Source organism: Microchirus variegatus, assembly GCF_963457635.1.
Source record: "Microchirus variegatus genome assembly, chromosome: 20".
NCBI classification, from domain to species: Eukaryota; Metazoa; Chordata; class Actinopteri; order Pleuronectiformes; family Soleidae; genus Microchirus; species Microchirus variegatus.
The window spans coordinates 14,182,675-14,206,802 of NC_139821.1; the positions used below are offsets into that span (position 1 = coordinate 14,182,675).

The 24,128-nt window shown below is 39.4% G+C and overlaps 1 protein-coding gene across 1 annotated transcript in view; it reads right to left on the bottom strand.

The window, feature by feature from the left end:
- Window positions 1-20,617, bottom strand: part of zdhhc17 (zDHHC palmitoyltransferase 17) — a gene marked incomplete at its 3' end in the record, with an annotated part of 31,765 nt that extends 11,148 nt beyond the window's left edge. Inside the window, exons 1-10 of the mRNA XM_083907348.1 lie at window positions 20,543-20,617; window positions 10,949-11,052; window positions 10,462-10,584; window positions 9,959-10,036; window positions 7,743-7,887; window positions 7,410-7,474; window positions 6,321-6,483; window positions 6,048-6,173; window positions 3,996-4,138; window positions 2,617-2,729 (exon numbers count right to left, since the gene is read on the bottom strand). Of these exons, the coding sequence (XP_083763474.1) occupies window positions 2,617-2,729; window positions 3,996-4,138; window positions 6,048-6,173; window positions 6,321-6,483; window positions 7,410-7,474; window positions 7,743-7,887; window positions 9,959-10,036; window positions 10,462-10,584; window positions 10,949-11,052; window positions 20,543-20,605 (1,123 nt within the window). The 5' untranslated portion in view covers window positions 20,606-20,617. The remainder of the gene's footprint in view (window positions 1-2,616; window positions 2,730-3,995; window positions 4,139-6,047; window positions 6,174-6,320; window positions 6,484-7,409; window positions 7,475-7,742; window positions 7,888-9,958; window positions 10,037-10,461; window positions 10,585-10,948; window positions 11,053-20,542) is intronic.
- Between the last annotated feature and the right edge of the window lie 3,511 nt (window positions 20,618-24,128).

Below are 24,128 nucleotides of genomic sequence, written 5' to 3' on the forward strand. Positions count from 1 at the left end.
GGAATTATTGATCCTAGTCTTGTGTGTTGGATCAGTCGTGATCCAACACTTTGTTGGTTGGTCCTCAGAGGATTTTCAGATGTCAAAGCAGGCCCTGGCTCTCTCAAGTTTGGGAATGACCTCAAGATAAGATAATCAGATAATCATGACACCAAAGCACCAGAAAAGCAACATGTGGAAATGTTTTGGGTTTGTCATTATAGATGAGAATTAAGGAACAAATTTGATACATCCAAGTGAATAACAGTGCAGGTAATCATAAATATTATGGAGGTTTGTTTGTTTGGGCAGGGAATATCTTATATCTTATATCCAATAACATGTCATGTAATATTTGTTCAAACTTGATTTTTAGGAAAAGTGACAGCCTTAGTCTGAACCTTCAGTAGAAATGTGTTCATGTGGGGGAAAGTATGGAAATAATGCTTGTGTCAACATGTCATCTGTGAATTTTAAATGTACTATTCATTTCTTATTAACACAAGGACAAAATTATCCATTTCTACGAAGCTTTTAAAATACGACTACGCTGACCACTGGACAAGAAACAACCAATATCCCTGAAAGAGCGGCTGAACAGAACTTAAAATAGCCAACAGCTGTCTCCACATCTAAAGCGTCTGTGCAGTTAGGGACATGAAACAACACGTCACTGGAGACAGAAACCATTACTCCAAAGCCATTCATGGCACAAACACAAACTTAATGACAGCCTGGACAGCTGGAGGGAAAAAGGTAAGGTTTGAAAGATGTCGTTTTTCTTAAGCACACGTCCTCGCACAAGAATGGACACGTCTGAAATCAAAGGGGAAACTTCTGAAGAGGTAAATGACCCATGATTGACCAAACCTTTAACACTGCACAGGATGCTGACATCACCAAACCTGTGGTCTTTAAAGATGAATGTACAACTGTGTCTTTGGGAGCAGGTCAAGAGCATGTATAGTCAATATAATCAACATCAATTAAATGCTTAAAACTGTCAAACATCAGGTCAAATTGCACCTACAAAATGGCAGCCTGATGTAGCAGCTCTTGCTGTCTTCTAGTATTTAAGACATCCTCAATGTCTGAAGGGATGGTATCACAAGTCATTCCTCCCTGCTGCTGTACCAGCACCACTTATGAAACGTTACTCATCATGTTACTAAATATTAAGGTCATACTGTTAATATTCTGGTTACTTAACGTATGTACTGTGTAGACTATTCTATTCTTATAATCTAAATGGTCCATGTATTTCAATATTCTACATTCATAAATGTGAAAATTCATGTCTGATATAATACCTTTATTGCTGCTGTGACACAGTATATTTCCCCACTGTGGGACTAATAAAGGATTATTTTATCCAACAAAAGAATGCTTGGAACACGTCTACAGAAAAAAAAAAAAAACCTCAGGTCAACGACGCTCTCTCTTCTCATTAGTCAAGCAATGAGGCATTAAATTGAATGCCTTTCACAAAGAAAAGCTTGCTGCTCCCCTCCCTGCAATTCGTCAAATCCAAACAGAGTGGCAATTCATCCATGAAAAACAAAAGCATGTGAAAGCAGCCGCGCCGTGGATCAACACACACTCTCGTTCTGCTGCTACACATTAAACTCCACTTCACCACTGTAACAGGCGGCGGGACAACAAAAAAAAGTGGCATATTTATTTACTAACAAGGAGACTCGACAGCTTGTGTTGCATTCTGCTTGCATTTGTTCATCAAATCCAGCTCTTCACATAAAGCTCTCTCTTTCCTTCATCCTCTAAACCACTGAAACTGGCATATAACTCTCAACACACACAAAAAAAAAACAATTCAGGGAGCAGAAGGGAGGAATAAATATTTTTTACAAGCCTATATTTCATGGTGATCCTCCCTGCTTGGAGATTACATTTGGCAAATACAAATACTTGCAGGCCTAATAGATATATAAAAGTTCCTGGCTTGAATTACATGACTTAAGCAAGATGTAATAATTCACACACTTTAAAAGGAACACGAAACACATCTGCATAGTTGTGATTTGCTGCTTTTACTCAAGTGTGTGTGTGCAGACTAACATCTTGAGACACAAGTGGATTGTGTTTGAGTAAAGAACATCAAGTGTCTTCAGGTGGACACAAAGCCACGGGTGTCACAGATGGAGAGGTTCAAACTTTTCATTGTTCAGTGCGATCCTCAGCATCAGTTAGGATTTAAAGACTATTGTTTAGAATCTGAGAGGTCAATCTGAGGTCAATCCCGGAAATATCAGAATAATTTTTCAGCCACTGAGCCAAACACTTACTGCCACACAACACACCCCTCAGGGTAAGACTCTTCAAGCATCGGCTGGTGTATATGTGACAGCATGGGAATAAAATATAATGTCTAATCTAAGAAATGAATTTATGTGTCTGGTTATAACAGAACCAGACAATCCCTTCACCCAAAGTCCAGTCTATGTTCTAACCTATTCTAAACTGCTGCATGTAGTATTTTCATTTTTACTGTATTGACATCACACAGAGTAGCAATCATCACTTCCAACACTTGGCATGAAAGCAAATAACAATACTTCACCTCCACATGCTGAGCTGCTCCTTTAATAAAACAACATCAGCATCGATGTCAGAGGAGACAGAAAAGGATATCATTCCAGAACCAGTAGAACCAGGTGGTGTACATCCAGAACTTGGTGGCCAGGTAGATTCCCAAAGGGAGAGCGCTGTGCATGGAATGGTCGAAGAAAGCCCTGCACACAGTGAGGAGAGGGAGGATTGTGGGTGTTGGAAATGTATCTTCAATCAGCCTAATTTGTTCTGAGTGTGTTTTTATTCAGATTTGTAATTGTTGCACATCTGCACTGCACTTCCTATCAATCAAATACTGGTCACAGAACTAAGAGCCCTCACTTAGTGATACAAACTGAGAGAAATGTTTTCTTTGTATTGTGAATATTACATGTATATTTTCATATGTAATAGCTATTAGACAATCCTTTTATACATTTTAATCCAATCCCATCCAAAGTGACATAATCGGACTAAAATAAATTTAAGTCAATCGTGGCGTCCTTCTTGCAGATGTGAAACCTGCTCAATGTAGCACATATGTGGATGAATGTTGTAATCCCATAAGCCCAGCACACTTTTCCTAACACAGAATGCCAGGTCCTTTTGTGTATTCAAATTAGGATGTCTAGACTGATCTGCAGGGAGTCAGCTCCCCGATACCTGCAGTAGACAAAGAGGCTGGAAAGGCAGACTCCTTTGTCTATCGGAGGAATGCGAAAGGGGAGTTGCTCAAGTATAATGTTTGAGGCACACTATGCTCTGGGTCTTTTCTCCAGCTACGACCACTCGTGCGAGGATTGACCTTTTCTTTGCAAAGAAAATAAAACCTTGTCGGCCGGCAGAAGTCTCTATTTCATTCTCCACCACAACAACATCAACCTGAGGCCTTTGTTCTGAACACTGAAGTCAAAAAGTAGCTGAGCACTACACCGCTCATATACTTCCAGGAATGTCAGGAAATATAAAGCTAACACACCGGTTGACGCACATGTAAGTATGTCATTGTGGTCACTTAGCTAACAGAAGCGAGAGAGTAATCAGATGGCACATCGTACTCAAGTTACAGGGGATTTTAAATGTACAGCAAGCTGCACTATTGATAATAATAATTTCACAATAACGTTTCAGCAAAATGTAAATGAAGTGATCTGAGAGAGAGAAGGACACTTCATGGCAACTCCTCTAAGTTCTGTTAACAGCTTTTACTAAAATAAGGGTGCGTGTGTTTTTGAGAGGTGGTGAATGACAGTTAGACCCATATTTATTATTATATTATAAGAAATGTTAGAAATTCAATGTGGGCTACATTTTTGGTACATATTGTACAGCTTATGTTGGTTCAATAGAGATTGTGTGCGGCTTTGATTTAAGCATCAAATGACTTGTGTAAAGAGGCAGCTAAGTAGGACATTTCTGGAAAGAATGAAGCTATCTGTGAGACATACTTGGAGAGGAATTGCACAGTGACCCAGACGCCGGCGTACATGAGGCCCTTGATCAGCCACGAGTCGATATCCAGATCAGCAATGAAACCAACTAGCCAGATGACGACAAAGGGCGTCCCAAGCATCACCTTCTGTCTGAACTCCTGCAGACACAAAAGGAGACAAGAGACAGGTGATTACTAAGAAAGGAGGCAAAAATGGAAAACGTAGGAAACCTGGACCAGGATGGAAGTAGACCACAGTGTCTTGAAGCAATAACATCTGTTGTAAATGTAAATATGCTTTGAATAATAATGTACATAAAGTACAGTAGTTCTATGAAATTCAGTACACATTGTGGTAACAGATAATGTGCAATAAACAGCAGACACAGTAAAGATATATACATTTTTTTTCCACATGCCTTTGTGTCAACAGTTATGACCCTGTGACATGAAGAGTCTATGAGGGTCTACACACCGACCTCAGATCTCAGTGTGATGCACACAGGTCGAGACAGAGACACATTTTTATGCACATTTTCAAAATGTTAAGTTGCAAAAATACCAGGTTTATAAATAAAAGGTAAAAACCACATATTCCCCTGTGATCATTCCAGTTAGATGACCATGCTTTTTAAAAGCTCTGTCAGGAAACCACGTAAAAAAACATCCTGTATTCCAGCATTCATGCTCATTGTATTCCAGTTTATTATCAGGATGTATGTAGACAGTAAAAAGATGTCGTTTCCTGCCGAGTTCCAGTATTTCCTGCACATCACATTGTTAAATAGAACGGGTCATTTAAGAACCCTCTGCTTCAGTCTGTGAGTCTGACTGGGACCCTGACTAAAGGTAATCACTAACCCAGAGTGCTGCTGCGGTTCACAGAAAGGGAAGGTCACATTAACAAAGCTTTGGGTTCGTACATCATGATGAGACAATGTTACAGACAACAAGGAAACTGGATATATCCTTCCGGACATGCACCATTTCTGCCCTCAATGTGTTCCACCCATAATGATATGCAAGTAAAGGCCTTGTTACAACACTTGCATATTTAGTTGCAACGTCATTTTTTGCTTCACATTGAAATGACAGAAGATGGATTTGTCTCATAATCATGAGTTGGAATGACTTGGACCTGTGTCAGCTACATTTGATACCGTTGAGGATTTAGCACCCGTGTTTCACAGGTAACAGCCTGTCTTCAGAGAACACCCCCCTTGTTTTTTCACTATTTTGATTTAGTCGAGCCCAGTGGGTTGTTGTCGCTCCGTGGCTCATGAGCGACAGACACAGATTAGCGTTGCCATTAATTAGACGTGAATTTTGAGCTTTTCATTTGAGGCTACAGTCAGTCCTCCTGTCACATCCATGTCAAAGACATCAACAGTGTGGCAGCATTTTTCAAAAGTAGATGACTTTGCAAGCAACAGTTTGCATTTCACAGCTCTACAAACATGACATATCATTTAAAAACGCTAAGCTAAGGTTGCTCCGTCCGTTTTGAGTATGAACATCAGAATTATTAGCACATTTCAATGTTTTCGTCTAATAATCGTTGATTGGTTTTATAACTGCAGACGCACGTGCACACAGCAGCGTCCCACGGTCCATTTGTGTCTCAGCCGTGAAGCTGTGCTCCTATGTTCAGTCTGGCTCTGTATTCCTCAACAGTTATTGTGCTGCTATTACTAGTTAACATAGTACATTATTTTCGGATATCACGGGCTATGGTGTTGCGCAGATGAACGTAATGCAAAACGCTGTCCGAGCCGTCAGTCTCATTTGAACTCCAGCCGCGGCTGCGGGTCTTTTCAAATTGAGAGCCGCAGCCGCACAGGTGCTTTGCGGATGCGGCTCTTTTCAAATTAAAATAGCCACACTCGCAAAGCACCCCCCCCCCCTCCCGATTAGTCGATTTTTAGTCGAAATTTCAGGGCTTTAGTCGACCAAGAGTTTCTTTGGTTGATTACAGCCCTAATTTATAGTGTTTTCAAACGTTAGCAGTGACTTGGTAACTTCCTGCCCTTGATTGTTTGCGTGTGAAGGTGGTAGAGTGTGTATAGACCTTGTCCATCTTCAGCCTCTTTATATAGGACGGGCTGTCATAGCCTTTGGCCTGTCGTGCTTCTTGTAAGTGGTTGATCATCCAAACATTCTTCCTCTGCTTGGCAAGATCGAGCGGCGTTTCCCCCTGAAAAACAACACGAGACCCGTCTGTGCATGTGTATCACCCCAAAACTATCCTTAGTAACAGTCCCATGTTGACATATAAAATAATAAAGCTGCTTAACACTGGTAGGTCAGGGCATGCAGACCAAGTCATCAGGAAGACATTCACCTTGATGTTCTGTGCGTCAACGTTGGTGTTGGCGTCCAGCAGAAGGCTGATGACAGTTGTGTTGCCAGCGAGCACCGCCCAGTGCAGCGCTGTGTTCTTGTGATATTTGTCACCGAGGTTGACGGAGACGTTGAATGTTAGTAGCAGCCGGGTTGGATCCACACTGTCATACAGAGGCAGAAATCAAGTCAAGCAAATTTACATATGGGAGATATTTATTATTATTATTACCCACTGGTCATGTGCCCCAAACCTTGAAATGATGATCTCAAAAATCTTGTTTTAGTAACAAATGAATGATTTTGTTGTTATATGGAGCAAAAAAACAAAAAAATAAATTACATTTGATATTTGACAATAGTTGACAGTTAAATTAATAATCAGTTAATTGTCTAATTATCCTTGCAGCTCTAACCCACAAAATAAGTGAAAAATGGGTCAGTTATAAAAGTAAAACGTTAAATATGTTCTATACTTGGTTTCTTAGGAGTTTATATAAAGTTCTATATAGATTGATGTTGATGCATTATGTGCGCGCAACAATCATTTTTAAATGCAGGAACAATAGTTCACTGATAGACATTACTAGAGCAGTTAGTTTAATTTATTTTACTATCTGACCTGAATTACCTTTTTTTTTACTATTCATGCAAGCTCTTGTATTTAAATGCATATGCATATGTCTTACTGCAAGTTACACGTTTTGTAACATTTTAATGGTGTTTTAGTTTGACTTTGAAAGGCCCTTTGAAAATACTTACTTGGACAATGATCTACAATAACAGTTATTTTATTATAGATTATAACACATTATGACTTGATAATTTGCTCTCCCTTTTTAAAAACCATACTCTGTCCATTTTACGCTCCTGATGACATAATTGCCCTTCCTGGATGAATATATGACATTACTAAAGGTTTAAATAATCCCAGAGAAAATTTGCTGACCACAAAATATTCATATATACAAATTGGGCAGCAGGATTGGGGTCGTTTGCATGTGTTGACACTGTATTTAATGAATGGCTTCACATTCAAACACGATAATGTGCTGCATTCAGCAGAAACGTGGGTTCCACTAATTCATACCTGTGCGTCCTGTACGCCGCCCACATCAGAGGAGTCATGCCGTTCTGATCCATCATATCCACGTCCTTTTATAAAGAAAAGATACATTATTGACAATATAAGACTGTGGAGAGAAGCTGAGGAATCAATGGGATCTGACAAGGCGGGAAAAGGGTGATAGAGCTCCCCCTAATGGAGAGCAATGGAAGGTAAACATATAATATAATATAATAATACAATAGAAAACATGTTTTGTCATTTTACAGATAATGAAATTAGTAGTTTTTCTTCTGAAAACAAAAACTCCCGCACACAGTAACACTTTCATCCTTCTGATCATTTACTGTCCCTTACCTGTCCTTTGGCAATAAGGTAGGCCACGATGGACGTGTGGCCGAACTGTGCGGCCAGGTGAATGCAGCTGCAGCCCTCGCCATCAATCAAAGACGGGTCTGCGCCGTATTTCATGAGCTGTACCACCATGGATAGGTGGCCTTGTCTGAGGAGGAGATGAACGACAACTTACAGCAAATACAGACACATCCCATGGTGTATTATAACTATACCATGAATATGACAAAGTTGCGATTCATAATTAGATATACTGTGACGAGGGCTTTAAAGTGACATACTTAAAATGTATGAAGCGAGGTGATAATGATCATAAACTAAAATAATATGTTGATTTGAGTCCAAGTGGGCATTTATGCCAGATGTATGGCATATGGCCATAAACAATATCTACGTTTAGGCACAATCACTGAGACGCTGAGTGGGTGATCAAGGTCAATTCTAACAGACTAATTAATCAGTCAATTAAAAAAATATATATATATATATATATACACACACACACCTATATACATATACATATATATACACACGTATATACATACATATATATATATATATATATATATATGCTTTTATTGTGCACATCTTCTCAAACTGCAGTTTTATTACTAAGACTGTCTGCAATCTTGCCTTCTACCCCCAGGACAGTAAAGAAAAGGACAGAAAGAACGTAATATAAGTGTAATTTTCTGTGTGAAAACCCAAGGAGACAAAGTGTGCAACTCACAACACACCCAGCTGTAGAATGTGTGAATGAATGGCTGAGGTCATACAGACATGAGTCGACAGGGGGCTTCTAAAGGTCATTGGTGGGTGGGGGAGGTGGAGGGTGTCACATGACTCCTGCCTGTTTTCAATGTAATCAATAATTCAGGAGAAGAGAATGCAAGGTCCCATCATGGCTGCCAAGTTGTGGGCAGGAGATACAGATAATGTGCAACCTGCTCAAACACTTCATAACACAACTTGTAAAAATCATACCTGATGAGCAGGAGGACGGCCTGATGTCAGGCAATAGAGCTCCAGCCGCCACGTGGCACCGTTTGCTTACAGCGAAACGATGACTAAGGCAAAGGCGCAGTAAAAATGAATGGGGCGAGTGCTGGATTCAACCCCCCAGAGTTCACTACACACTTAAAATCCACTGAGATCGACGGATATATTGCAAAACTTGACAGAGTGAATATATCTGATCCTTATAATGACTTGGCGTGCTTGTTACGCGTGTGGAAAAAGCTGGGGAAGACATTATTCCAGACCTGCAGTATCCTGACATCTTCAAATTCCGGATTAACTTCCATTCATTTTACTCTGCAGAGTCACTGGAAGCTGGCTTTGTGACAAACATCTACCAGCTAAAAATAGTGTTGTCACTAGAAGGGTAAATGTCATGTTAGCATTAGCAGCATAAGATTAGCATTCGCAACGAGCAGTGTAATGTAAATAATGGCTGAGTGATCACTGAGTCCATGATTAACCAAGAGTAAACCACAAAATCTGTTGCTTTTATAGCACTGATCCACCTCTGCCGTAGCTCTGGATATTTGGGGATATGATAGATATTTTGGCATCCCAAAGAGAAAGAGAACATTTTTCCCACATATTGCCATAAGTCTATAGAGGTGCACAAGCATTGCTGCCTGCCAGAGGGCGTACCCTTGGTTGCATGACGTCAGCTACTGGAGCTCTATGAAGGACTTGATTTTCATCACAATTAATTTTGGCCTGGTAGTGGTTAGCTCTTTTTTGCAACAAGAAGACCCGGACAAGGGCCTTTCTGCATGGAGTTCACATGTTCTCCGTGTGCGTGTGTGTGTGTGTGTGTGGGGGGGGGGGTTCTCTAGTTTCCTACCACAGTCTAAAAACATGCACATCTTTGGGGACTAGGCATATTGACCACTCTAAATTGATCGTAGGTGCTAGAGTGAATGGTTGTTTGTCTCCATGTGGCCCTGCGATGGCCCTGCCTTTCACACTATGACAGCAGGGATTGGCACCAGCACCACCACGGCCCTCACGTGGAGGATAAAGTGGCAGAAAATGAGTGAGTGAGTAATCTTGCCCTGCTTGATAGTCTCATTGCTAAAAAACAAACGTAATGTTTTTTCTTAAATTCAGCTAATTTTGTTTTAACTGTGAACCAATAAAAGCATTTCAATGCAAGAGTCTGAACAAAATGGATATGGAGACATGGCATCAGTGGTGACATGCGTTACCTGGTGGCCCAGTGCAGAGGTGTGGAGTTAAGATCTCCTCCCAGCTGATCAACTATGGCTCCCTTTGATATGTAGTATCTGCAAATACAAAAGATGTAAGAATATGACCACTTCTTGTTGATATAATCTAGATGTGGGCTGTAAAAGAGTGAAAGGAGTGAAAACCCACCACAAAAACTTGGATTGTATTACAATAATAATAGCAATCTAATACTGTAGTGCTCTATCATAACAATACAATATACTTACATTTATATAAAGGCTTAACACACTCTCTTGTCTTTTTCAAACACTAATCACTGAGACCACAGTTTCAGTGTTTTATAATGTGATATTTAGCTTTTTTCTTATAATTCACACCTGAGAATTAACCGTACAACCACATACATGTATTTCTGGATGATCCTTGGATTCAGAATCACAACCATTCAACTACAACTTCAAATCTCTAATCACAAAACTACTGCCACTGCTAACATCGTTCACAACCGGTGTAGACTCACTTGACCAAGTCTATCCTGTTGTTGATGGCGGCCCAGTGGAGGAGGGTTACATTTTCTTTGTCTGGCTGCCGAACGTCAAAGCCCGCCTCCACCAGCTCCCTGCAGCGCTCGAAGATGCCATACCTGAGAAAGAAAGATGGGGAGGGATGCTAAATAAGTTAAACACAGACAAAATTCACATATGCATAAATAGAAAACGTACCAACACAATGTGACATCTTACACAAACAAAAAAACACAGATAAACAAACCTTAACAGGGCACCAAAACTGTGTCATTGGTACTGGCTTTAAATGGTTTATTCCTAATCTCAAACCAAAATAACATAAGTATTGTATTGTCAAGTAAGTCAAAGAAAACTATTTAGGAGAGCATTTGTTTTCTTCCCACTCAGGAAACCACAGCCATAAACACAATGATACAAGTAATGGTGTAAAGTGAATAAACAACAATGAATTATGACAACACGGTCAGGTTATCCACTCACTGTGTGGCTTTGACAATGTCCCAGGTGCTGTAGTCATCCACATGGTTCTTACGGCTGACGTTCTCAGTGTAGCCATGATTGTAATGGCTCTGGGGTTTGATTTCCTGAAAATGAGGACGGAGGACAGAGAAAGAGAGAATGAAGATGAATGTAAAATGGCTCACTCATTTACTTGAACAATAGCTGGATTATAATTTCTCATTTTTGAAAGCCTGTTTGCCAAATAATTCTCAAATTTGAGCATTGGCTCCTTTCCTTGCTACAAATGATAGTAAACAAACACATTTAAGCCTTAGACTGCAACAGGAGTTTAATTACTACATTACACTCACACACTCATATTTATCTATAAATTGCAGGAATCGTTAAATATCGTTGAATATATCAGTAAAAGTAGCACACATTGGCTTTCACCACTCTACTGTAGCCACTCCCCCTCTCACTCACACAGCACTGTGGGCGACCTGAGAGGGTAAGCGGGCCTTTCGACGGAACCGAATCAAGAATCGAGTGCAAGATGCGTGGGTGATTATTATGTCTGACCTCAACAACAAAGACTCCCTGAATGTGGTTTGTAAATACCCTGGCTCTCATCCTGAACCTGGTAACTCTGAAACTCCTCTGCCTTGTCAGAGCTGTCAGAGGAAATCCTCCTCCTCCCGACTCCAACTACAAAATAAACCTACAATGAGTTCACCCATACTACAGCACTCAGATGTTGACTCAAAACAAAGCTACACTATGAGACCAAGATGATACAGAGAAAGAATCAGTCAAACTAATGCATCTTTATAATAATATTCACACTCTCCACACACCCATACAGTGCCTCATCAAACTCACATCCCTTCAATACTCCCCCACACACTCTGAACCTGACTTACTCACTGCTTGTGCAATGCTATCATTCTCGTGTAATATATCATTTGACTCATACCATACGTACATTTCTTCTTACTTTTAGAACAATGCCGAATGACAATAAAGTTTAGTTTATAAGTGTATTAACTGATCAACTTTTTATACTCAATAAAAATATTAATCAAATATTAAAGGTCCCATATAATACCCTATTACCCCAAGTTAAACTAGTTCCTGGTGCCCTAATGAACATGTCTGTGTCATGCTTTAGTCAAAATATCATAAGGATGAAGCACAATAGCAGTTCAATAACTCTGCCAAAACAGTCTTTTCAGAACGCTCGGTTTTGTGTTCAGTCATTTACATGTGAATGAGACCCAGGTAAACACACATCCACTGCTTCCAGGGGAGTGTCGCCACTTATCACCTATTGTCATGCAGCGTCGTCACAACCCCCGCTCCATATACCCCATTAGTAATGTCCGTTTACCCGTTGCTACTGCGTTTCAATGTAATGCATAGAGTGACCACGATTTTGGCTTCTCGCGATCATAAAAACATTAGAATCGAAGAAAAACAATTAATGCGTGGCATGTATGTAAATTCCTATGCTAGAAAAACACCTTGAATGCACCAGTGTTCCTGCAGCAGCAACTGACGTGTGTGGATCAATAATATGAGGAGAGAACGTGGAAACACGACAGAAAGGCAGCTTTGGTTGAGAAGAAATGTAGGTACAACATCTGCTAACCAGAAACACATTGACGGACGTCGAGCAAAAGGAAATTGTTTGCCAAGTCTCTCGCGTTGTCGCGTCTGCTCCTGAAGGCAACACGACCAACAATCTCGTCAGCCAGCGCCACCACAACACGGTCCTCACGGCAGACTCTTTACAATGCTGACCCATAACCCACCACGACATCAGGAGATAACGGAGGCTGTGACATTTATGGTAGTGAAGGACATTATTATATAAGGACAGTATTTTGTTTTGATTTTGTGTTATTAGTGTATTTTGCATGTTTTTGCAAGGTGTGCAGCAGTGCAAGTAGATTAGTTATTTATTTTTAGTTATTGTTTTTATTGCTATCATTATTTTAATTTACTATTATTATTTTCACATTTTGGGGACTGGTATGGCCCACTGAGTCCCAAATATAAGTACTAAAAGATTAAAAAGTTGATTTTGCACAATAGGGGACCTTTAATGAATTCAATGCAGTGTAAAGCTCTAATAATAATAATGAAATCAGGGCAAAGCAGAAGATATGTATTATTTTATTATCAGATTTGTTTATTTCATCAATTAATCCACCATGACCAAGTCTAGTAAGTTTATATATTATTATTGAATTAATAAGAAATATTGTGGCAAATGAGTCAATATACTAAGGGATTAACATACATGTATACATGTATAGGTTTAGATAAATCCATGAGGCAAGCATCACATTATATAGATTAACAATGCATAACAATAATGTGAATTGTCTCATCGTATGCACTGATATTAAAGTGTAAAGTGACCCTCTGCATCATAATAATAATAACGAGTTTCTGATTTCACCTCGTCAGTACAATGTGCTTCTGACAGCCACAAACTAGGCTAACAAACACATCTAGGTATTGGTTACAAAGACTTACTGGGGAGAAGAAATGAGAAGCGTAATTGGACATTGGGCTTTGAGAGGAGAAGCAGAATCAGGTTTGGAGTCACTACTGCTGACCTACAGGACAGAGCCTGGTGATGTAGGCAACAAAATGTCTTACTTCAGAACAGTTAAAGCAGCAGCAGGAGGTACACAAAGTCAAATTCTGCAGCTGAACATCTAATCTGTCAAACAAATGTGGCGACAGTGCAACTCCAACTCAATTAGCTGCCATGGTAGCACCACATAAATCACAATTGGCAATCACAACCAGGAAATGAGAGCTTCGTCTAGTAAACAAGGAGCCTTTTATGCTGGCTTCTACCACTCTGTCTCCTGAATAAGTAAAGTGGAAAACAATTTGTATACACACATTTTCAGCAAAAGTGGTCCTTAAATGAGCAATTATAGCCATAACCCCCCACAGTTTGTGGTAGGTGTGCTACCAGCCACTGGCAACCATGGGCTGTGGAGCATCCATGCAGATCAGTGATCTGCGTCTCTACAGTCTGTAGCAACCATCGGCCACTACTGGAGCCACGGTCCGCCATTGTGGATCGGTTGTAAAATGTCCTGCTATTGGAGCTGCTAAATCAGTGAATCAGTTCACTTCTGTAGGGGCAAATTAGGATTGCGTTATGATTCACGATATGAGATTGAGTTTGTCATTTTGAAATAATTTTTCACATTTTCATTTGAATAAGATGCTTAAAATGATTACTTTGTGATATTTGTGCAGATCGGTGAGAATCAAACATGTATTCTTCAGTAGTTTTTTAAGTTTTTTAATTTCATTGAATTGTTCAGCCCTACTCTACTGCGAAGTGAATCTCGTGTGTTTAAGACATGGAAACTTGCAACATAATTATTTATATTCTGTAACCTCCCCTACATGAAGAGGTACAACATTTCTGTATAAAATTGACTTGGCCCTAGAGAAACAAACCAGACATCAACCTCGATTGAAGCTCAATGCTTTGGTTGACTTTCAGGCAGGCTTTTAAGGCTGTTTTGGCTGTGCTGCTGCTAGTAGAATCCATGTGGTGATAAGGAAGAGGGGGGGGGACCTCTGGGGAGGGGGATGAGGACATGGTTGGCTTGTGCAGAGCTGCTGGATGGCTTGAGGTAAGAGCTCAGGGCCACAGAGACTAGACTGTACCATCTTGCCATTAGGTTTCGCTTGGGCCTCCCTACAGCACCCATGTGGGATATGCTGAGCCAGCAAATCACTGCTATCATGGGGAAAAGTGGGTAGGAAACAAGATGGCGAGGGTGAGGGGGGAAACTAAAACAAACACGCTAAGTTTCAATATCACACTTGGGGTAAAAAATATGGGGATGTTCCTTTAATACTGCAATTAACTAAGTTTTATAGAATTAAAAAATAAATGATCAGCATGATTTTTTTAAATTCACATTGAGACATTTGAGATGTTCAGGGTGGAAAAGCATGTCCAAATTAAGAGAGAAAATTAAATGGATGGCTGAATTCCATTTCCTGGTGCCTGGTGCTGTTCCTGCTGGCATTACTCTTTTTTTTTTTTTTTTTTTTAATGTAGACTGAAAAACCTGTGAAAAACAACCTTGTGGGGAAACTCATATGGATATTTATAATTACAACTTACTACTACTGAAAATGCTACAAATATAAATGAATATTTCTGCCTAAATCTCACATTTAAGAAGTACACTAAGCAAAGTAAAAACGTATTATTGTACACTTGCCATCTTTGTTGCAACATCCCTAATGCTATAAAACAGTATATTTGCAAGCTTTGTGGTCAGCTAAAATTCTATTTTTCAAAATTCCAAAATGTTTTATTTGAGAAGAAAGAAAAAAAATAGTCACAGCTGCTAAATGCCAAGTGTTGGTTATTCTATTAATACTATTTCTTTCAACAACCCCATGTGAGCTATTAATACTAGCTTAGTGGCCAGAAAAAAATGTAGGCCTAAGTCACTCTGTTACAATTCATATCTAAACTGAGCCTTTTTTCTTCCAACACACTGACAAACCCAATCCCCAGGAAAAGGTGAACTTTGGATAATCTCAAGGAAAGTAAGGAAACATCGCTCAGCAGGCTAACTGATCTGTTCCCTTCTGCTTTCCCTCCTAACAACTTTAAAAGATACTGATGTCATTCATAACAATAGCGGTAATTGCACCTCTTAATTATAAACTTGCCTACTAGACATGCACACAACAACTGAGGGGATAGTGGTGATGATAAAGGAGGGTGTAAGAAAATGCAGACAGAGTAAAATATTGCAATATTTCATGGCATGATATGGTTCTCTGGAGGAGAGAGAACAGAGAACATACTGAGATGAACAACCATTCACTCTCACATTCACACCTCTGGGCAATTTAGAGTGACACACGTTTTATGACAATGTGTGGTATTTAAGCCTCTGACCATTAAATGGTGGAAGGCTATTGGTCATTTGACTCACTTCCCCTCCTCTGACTATATTGCAAAATATCACAATGTGATCCATGTAAACATGTTGCATTTTTCCAAAACACCATTTATTTTGGAGTCTCCTGTGTTCAGACAAGCAGTAGGTTTGGCTTTTGACAATGGAGCTGGTCAGCGGGACATATGGCAATTATTCTTTAGGGAGTGTGGGGGGGGGGGGTCAAGAGCCTTGAGCTGAAAAGGTTAAACTGCAGAGTAGAGTCAGCAGAGGAAGCAGAAATCATCATATAAAGAATAAAATAATCACCAATTCTCAAAATGTATAAAGAATGAAATCAGGAAAGGTGAACACAAAAAAAATCTCAATCACTTCAGTGCATCTGCAATGATGACTTTGCTGAGACTGAACTGCACTGCTATTGTGTTGCTCCTCTTAAAGGCAGCGTCCACAGCTCACAATCAGATTCTGGCTGAAATTAGAACCATTTCCAGGGTCTAATTCAATCTTCAAGGCACAATTTACATCCACAGACGAGGAGGAAGCAGAGGGGAAACACTTGCTATGAAGGAAACACAGGGAATGCTTCATGCTTTCCGTGTTACACCTCAACCAAAATAAAATGGACCATGACTTTTACCTTTCTGTAATATGTATGTGACTTATTTGCACTTCCAAATGAGATTAGAGAAAAAGAGAAACTATTGCCCTGCACAATTAAAGTTGTGATGTTCAAATACTTTGGTATATAAATTTGAGGATATATGCAGATTTCAAACTCACTTAAAAAGATAATTGACTATATTATCATTGCCAGTAGAGGATTATGTCTCCATTTCCCTCCAGTAGGTTGTGTTCCACATCACAAACACACGGTTACCAAACAACGTGTAACACTCGACTGACAAAACAAAGCACAGAAACACGTCACACGTGTAACTTCAGTCTCTCACGCAGCTAAAATAAAGTAAATGGTGCAATTTCCGTGTTAATGCCGGTGTCGTGTTTACATTATGAGGCGTGGGGCTGAACAGCTTATTGTTTTCTAATCTACATCAAATCACAAGGTCTGCAATTCAGAGTATATTTATTAAACTGTGTATCTGACCAAAGTTTAATCCGTCAATGATTTTACGAGTTTATTGCATACTAATCCTAATCCTAGTCAGTAAGAGAATGACCTACCAGCTTGTGTTGATTTTCTAATGAGACCATTTACAGAAGGTTTGTTTTTTTCCTTCTTGGAATAACTGCTTTAAAATTTTACATAATTATTGTGAGTCATTTATATCTTTTCTATATCTATTTAGCAGTATCTATTTTCATCAATAAAGTTATATCAGTGACTGTGAGTAAACCCCAATTTTACTTAGGGCTGGGCGGTATGACCAAATATATATCATTTTTCAAAATGCAAACGGTTTCACGTTTTTTTTTTTTTCATGCATAATCAGGTGTTCACAGTATTTTCTACTGGTAGAGAACAGAATTACTGCAGTAGATTAACTTAGGGTGGTCTATTTTACTGACATGAATACTGTAAAATAACTCCACACTAGTAGAGGTTGACATGGCCCCAGAAAATGATGCTGTTTACAAAGAAGAGCTATTCATGATTCTAATGAAGTGAGGAATCAGAATGCAATGACAATTGCAGTCAAAATACAGAACTTTGACTGTGCAAATCAACATCTTTTATAAACATTCCTTGTGTTACCTACTGATGTGGAGGGTGCTGACCTAAACTTCATGCATTCTTGATATTCCAAGACATGCTTACTTGAACTGTCAAAATTGCTCAAAAAAAAGTGCTAAGTGTCAAAAATGTCACACACAGTTGCTCTGCTGCAATTTTGATTATCATAGAGATAGCATATTTAGTGTGACAACACAAGTCCGATGCACAACTTTCACGAGTCCCCCACACTGTACCATCGGATGCATCTGTATGCTTTACCAATCACTTCTGCTGCTGATGCTCGTGTGAGCGTATTAATGAACTTCAGCCGACAGGTTTGACTTCCTGTATTCCTGACACAACCACATTGGTCTAAGGGCTCTCAGACTCGAACCATCAGGTCAAACGGTGACATCCATTCATCCAACAAAACTATCAAAGATATCATCTTATAAAGGAGGTCAAATAGGACGTATCTTCAACAGTCAGCAAAGAACAACAGCTGATCATCTAAAGCCCAATTTATAATCCTGCGTAGTGCTCTACGCTGGTTACGTAGAGCCCTCTACAACGATGGAGAGCCTGTCGGAGAGTCCGGCCGTCGTTTTTAAGTGTCCGTCACTCTGTCAAGGGACAACGGAGACGGCAAGGTCTGCGATTGGTCCTCAGCCGGTCTCTGGACGGCATCAACGGGCATGCAGTGGGTGCCCTGGTGAGTAATATGAGGTAGCACACGGCGTAGAGTTCATCACCACGATGGAGAACTATGAGGGCTCGAGGGGTCTCCGTGGTTACACAGTTGGATAACGCATTACGCAGTTGTAGAAGTATAATGTGGCCTTTAGTTTAGACACGAGGGTTGGTATACAACAGAGAGGAAGCATGTTCTATAACACAAGGGGATAAAATAGGAGAAAACCAGTTTAGCATATTACCATTAAAGAGCATTTAATATATGCCTCTACAGCTTTAAGACGCCTGCAAATTTGTTTTACAATAAACCTTGTGCACTGAGTTTGATACAAGAATATGTGTATACAAAACAAAAGTCTACTCGGTCCTGTGAGAACACTGTTGTAGCCATCACGTGGTTTTAATAGACCAAATTAGCATAAATACAATAGTTTGTTTCAGATCTTGCAAAAGCATCACACTGACTGCTCTCTATCTCTCTCTATTTCTACATACATCTTGTTGCAGGTTAAATGACATTTTGTGTAAATAACAAAAACAATCATTCCTTAAGGAAACACTGAACAACACCTGCATTATAACGTAGAGAATCATTTCCACTGCAACAACTACAGGAGAAATGTGTTCATAATCTGCAGACAAAATGAGTCTTAATTTCCAATCATAATGAAGAGATTTGCTGAATAATTACCTGGAAGAGTTCATCACAAACTAGTTTTCCTTTGTCCTTCTTATGTGCAAACCAAAAAAAATACATGTCAAAAAGAGAGGCATGTGTTTACACATGTGCAACAATTATGCTTAATTTGACCCCATTCCCCCTTATTGTGAGATTAATTATGAAGAGAGTCAGCACTGAAGCAGAGGCAATTTGACCTCTCAGGAAGCAGCAACATTATAACTGAAATAACATTTTCCCATAAAGTGAGAATATGGTCATCGATGCTCAGTGAAATTCTTTTCATTTGACAGAAATTAAAGCATAAAATAATTATGTACAATCAACTGATTATATGAATTTGTTTTTCATTTCTACAGAATGAGCCTTTTATATTTATATCAGAATTCAGGTCATCTGCAGTGGGACTGTCATTATGGAGTGTTTTTAAAACTAAACAGCTTTTCAGTTTTGATGTTATGGTTTCTCCATGTGAAAGATACTCAGCTGTAGGGGTGCAACGATTATTGAATGAATTGATTAGTAATCGATTACTAAATTAATCGCTAACTATTGAGTGTTTTTTCAATAAGTAAAAGAAGCTTTCTGATTTTTCAGCTTCGTAAATGTGAATATTTTCTGGTTTCTTTGATCCATATAACAAATACATTTTTAAAACTGAATCGGTTTGGTATGTGGACAAAACAAGGCCTTCAAGAACATCATCATTTCCAGGTTTGGTAAACAACATTTTAGCCCTACTCAGCTGCAACATGCACATTCCTCACTAAACGTTTTGCAAAATGTAACACACTGTACTTACGGCTTATTCATTTTGATGTGGGAGAAGTAAAATGAGTGTAAAGGACTAAATAAACAATAAAGTCCATCAAACTAAGGAGGTTTTAACATCATTACCAGCAGCAACGATTCAATAACCTTTATTGTGTTAATAGGGTATGCAGTTATTGTTTGTATGTTTTGCAGCATTTTAAGTGCAAACATAATGGAACGTTTAAAGTGATGCACACGACAGACTGAAAGATAACGATGCAAACGATACAAAACGAGTGGACCGGAAGAAAACACACGAAAGACGTGGGGATGCTATAGGGGTGTGTTTACATTCGTGGTTATTTACATGATAACATGAAATGAATGCACAGGACTGGAAGCTCTAACCGTACGCGTTTACATTTGACACCAATTTGCATCACCGCAGCTAGGCAAGCCAACACTGTCAGTTTAGCTAAACAGCTAACATCAGATGGCTGCAGGGATTAACCACTGATGGCACATTTGCTCCAGCAATGACTTCACCACACCGCCTACAGCCTTGTGGATTCGTGTCACAGTGTCACTGCTTCAGAGACTAACAAGCTTAATGTTAACATCAACACGAACATCTGCCGAGCGTCCGCCTGCTATGCAGCAGGAGGCGGGGGGCTAGCGTTAGCCCCTTTAGCTTCGTTAGCTGCCTGCCACCCCCCACTGGTGGTTTTTGCAGGGGGCAATGGAGTTTTTCTTCTTACCCAGCACAGCAAAAACACGAAGACACCACCGCACACAGACTGGCTGTTGTGTGTTTTGTGTACATTCGTGTCTACGTGCGACGGCGTGAAGTGCATAAATCATACCTCGGGATGGAGAATAGGGACGCAGCCAGCTTCTTTCTCATATTCCTCCATAGCGTCAGCCATCTTGGTGGTGATGTTCGCAGAGCATTGTGGGAAACCAGAGGCTGCGTAGTGGAAACAAACAAGAAGCGGAGAGCTGTCAAAAAATCACAGATAATGACCAGGGCACATCACACAGTACGTGACGTCATCACGTCAGATATATGAAAGGTTCTCAACTTTTGAAGAGAGCTGAGAGAGAGAATATAAAGGCTAAAGGGTTAGGGATGAGGGTTAAAGAATGAAGGAGACATTAGAACTGTGACCACTGCAGTACACCTGAAACTGTATGATTGTACATGTGTGTGTGTACACACCACACCTGCTAAATATTCTCTCCAAACATCGAATAATATCTGCTAATTTGGAGTGGATTCCAAAGTACCTGATACTGTTAACTTAAGGCTTAAGGCTACATGAACAGAGAATGGGACAGTTTTCCTTTCCACTTACATGAGTGAATATGGTATTTACCTAATAAAAAAAAGGCTCCTTTTTTGTTTACTTTAATTTTGTTTGATGTTCGTGCACTAGGATGACCCAACTTCATCCCCACTGCAGTTATTTTACGTGTAGCTAATAATTCATTGATTTCCCTGTCTTTTGTTTTGGAAAAAAACCAAAACAATATTCTGTCCACACTCCAGTCCTGTGGGTGGCGGTATTGCACTTATGGTCTCCAACCATCCACCCTGCCAGATATTGTTATCATATTATATTACTATTGTTGTTGATATATACTGTGTTATGTAAGACATTTCTATAGCCTCGTGCAGTCAGGACATTTACATTTGAATGACTATAAAATGGCAGAGGACTCAGGACTGTGATGTGCAACTATAGCCAGTTTCAAACATTATCATCCACAAATAACATCAAACACTTATTCTGCACACTATGCTAAACGGAGGTCACGTTTATCTATGGGTAAGATGGTTATGCTGTTAAGCAAAGAAATGACAGGATGATGCCAGGACATGGCAGGCGGCAGGGTTAAGTCAAGACTTTCTCACAACAGCACAGTCACCATCAGTTAGAGATCACAATTAAAGATAGTACTTTTTTTTTTTTCTTTTTTTTAAATGAACACAGAAGTGGAACACCATCATGACTGTCTCACACACACTTTCTCCAGTCACTACACACCCACGCACATTTTCTTTACGTGTTGTGAAAACCAGCACAGTCTGTGATCAGCAGGTTTGTTTTTCAGGGCATCAGCATTCACGGTTCTGAACTGTGGCCGTGCTGAAGTGGAGATATGAGGCTGATCCACCTGTGCAAGTTTCCAGGTGGACTGTCGTCAGAAAAAACACTGCCCTGGCCTCATGCACAGAACATTTTGAAATGTGTTGCTCGTACATTCACAGTGTAATAAGGTCAGTTTGTGTCGTAGTGCTTTCCATTGAGAAAGCCTAGAGAACAAATGTCTTCCTGCGTTGAGTTTGCATGTTCTCCCCGTGTGTACGTGGGTTTTCTCTGGGTTCTCCAGTTTCCTCCCACAGTCCAAAAACATGCTGATGTGTGGATTAGGCAGATTGGACAGGCTAAATTGACTGTAGGTGTGAATGTGAGAGTGGATGATTGTTTTTCTCTATGTGGCTCTGTGATGGACTGGTGAACTGTCCAGGACGTACCCCACCTTTCGCCCTATGTCAGTGCCCCCACAACCCTCATGTGGAGGATAAAATGGTAAAAGATGGATGAATGGATGAGGAAGCCTTATTATAGCTGTATGATTTTTTTTTTAAATGCATGTTATTTACCAGTCATGATATACTATGTGTATGTTCTGTGAACATGTACAGTGCTATGTGTGTAATATAAACATGTTACTAACTCATATTTATTGGGGAAATTATCCTTAATGATATATTTGTTTATACACAGATGCTTTACTGTTTTCTATGAAAAAAAAAAAAACCTGCTTTCAGAGTCATGGGAAAAAACACATCTATTTCTACAGTACCGTAGGCCATGTAAAAACCTACAGACACATTTTTCTAATTGCATAACGCTTCCTTGAAAACAATATTACATTGCAGTCACCCAATTGGACCACTAGATGTCAGCCTTTATCCAGACATACTTGCATGGTCGCTGTTCTCAACCACCTCCAAGATAATCAAACACAGAATAATAAAATGACATTCATAGTTTTAAGAAGCACGTTACTGGCATTATATTTTACTACATATTTGACAAATACTGCATAGCATTTAATAACAAACCTATAAAGTTTCGTGCAGTTTAAACAGACATCACATTTTAAAAACGTGTACATATGAGGTATCATACGCAGCTATATGTGCTAAATCAACCCATCCATGCATCAAATACGTGAAGTGTTCCGCTCAAGTGCATCCGGAGTGAACGTGAGATCATGGTTGAGATAAGTAATAGAATGATCCAGGCGAAAGCAAACGATTACCGAGCAGAAACAAGGGCGGAAGTCTCCTTCCTGTTCTGTGCGTCAAGTTACCATGTCATGATACAGAGTCGTGATATTTAATGGCAGACCTTCAAAATAAAGAGAGGACAAAACATTGGTTAAAAAGAAAGAAAGAAAGAAACTGCTTGACTATGACTGTATTAATATGCAATTAATATGTCATTAATTTTCACTCGGCACGGAGCAAAAATTGGCACTAGGCAATTTTAACTTAACTAAGAATTTGAGAACAGACTGGTGAGCTGAAATGTAGTCAAACCATACAACAACAATATACATTTAAAATGTGTAAAGTCAGCATGCAAGATAAAAGAGAACATAACAATACTAATAATAATAATACTTCAAAAAATCAGGGAAAACATAATGTTATAAATACTGGTGAAACAAATTGGCAAGAAAATAACCTTCCCTTGTGATTAAAAAAATAAATAAATCACAAGGGAGTTCCATTTTTTTAAGTATACTTAAACTTTATATCAAGATACATTAATTAAAAGAGAAAAAAAATGTATACATTAACAAATAAATAAATGAGAACATAAAACAAATACATAAGAACCCCATATGTATTATACTTATATGTGTGTGTTTTTATATTAAAAAATATTATTAAATATTCAAAAGCTAAGACTGTCACTCACACAGTGACACACACACACACACACACACACACACACAGAGAGAGAGAGAGAGAGAGAGAGAGAGAGAGAGAGAGAAAAGTAAATGAAGCGACAATGGATTTTATTTTGAAATGTATAACCGGAAATCAAGTTCATTATTGTTGCCTTGACCAGTGTCCGCTTGACAGTACAGTACAGCGGGCTGGTGGCTAACAAGTTGACTGAATATTGCCGATATAAATCAATAATAGATCGATTCATAGATTCATCATCGTAGAAGCATTTTTTTTCCGCTTTTCGTAAAATTCAGATTTGGACGTACTTTGACGCCGCTGAACGGAGGACGTCGTCAGCCATCACAGCCAGGAGCAGTGACTGCCCACTGATAAACAGTACTACGTCGTCAGCTAACAGTTAGCAGGGAGACAACGTCCCCGAGGACTGACCAAATATTTACACTTCGCGATCTTCC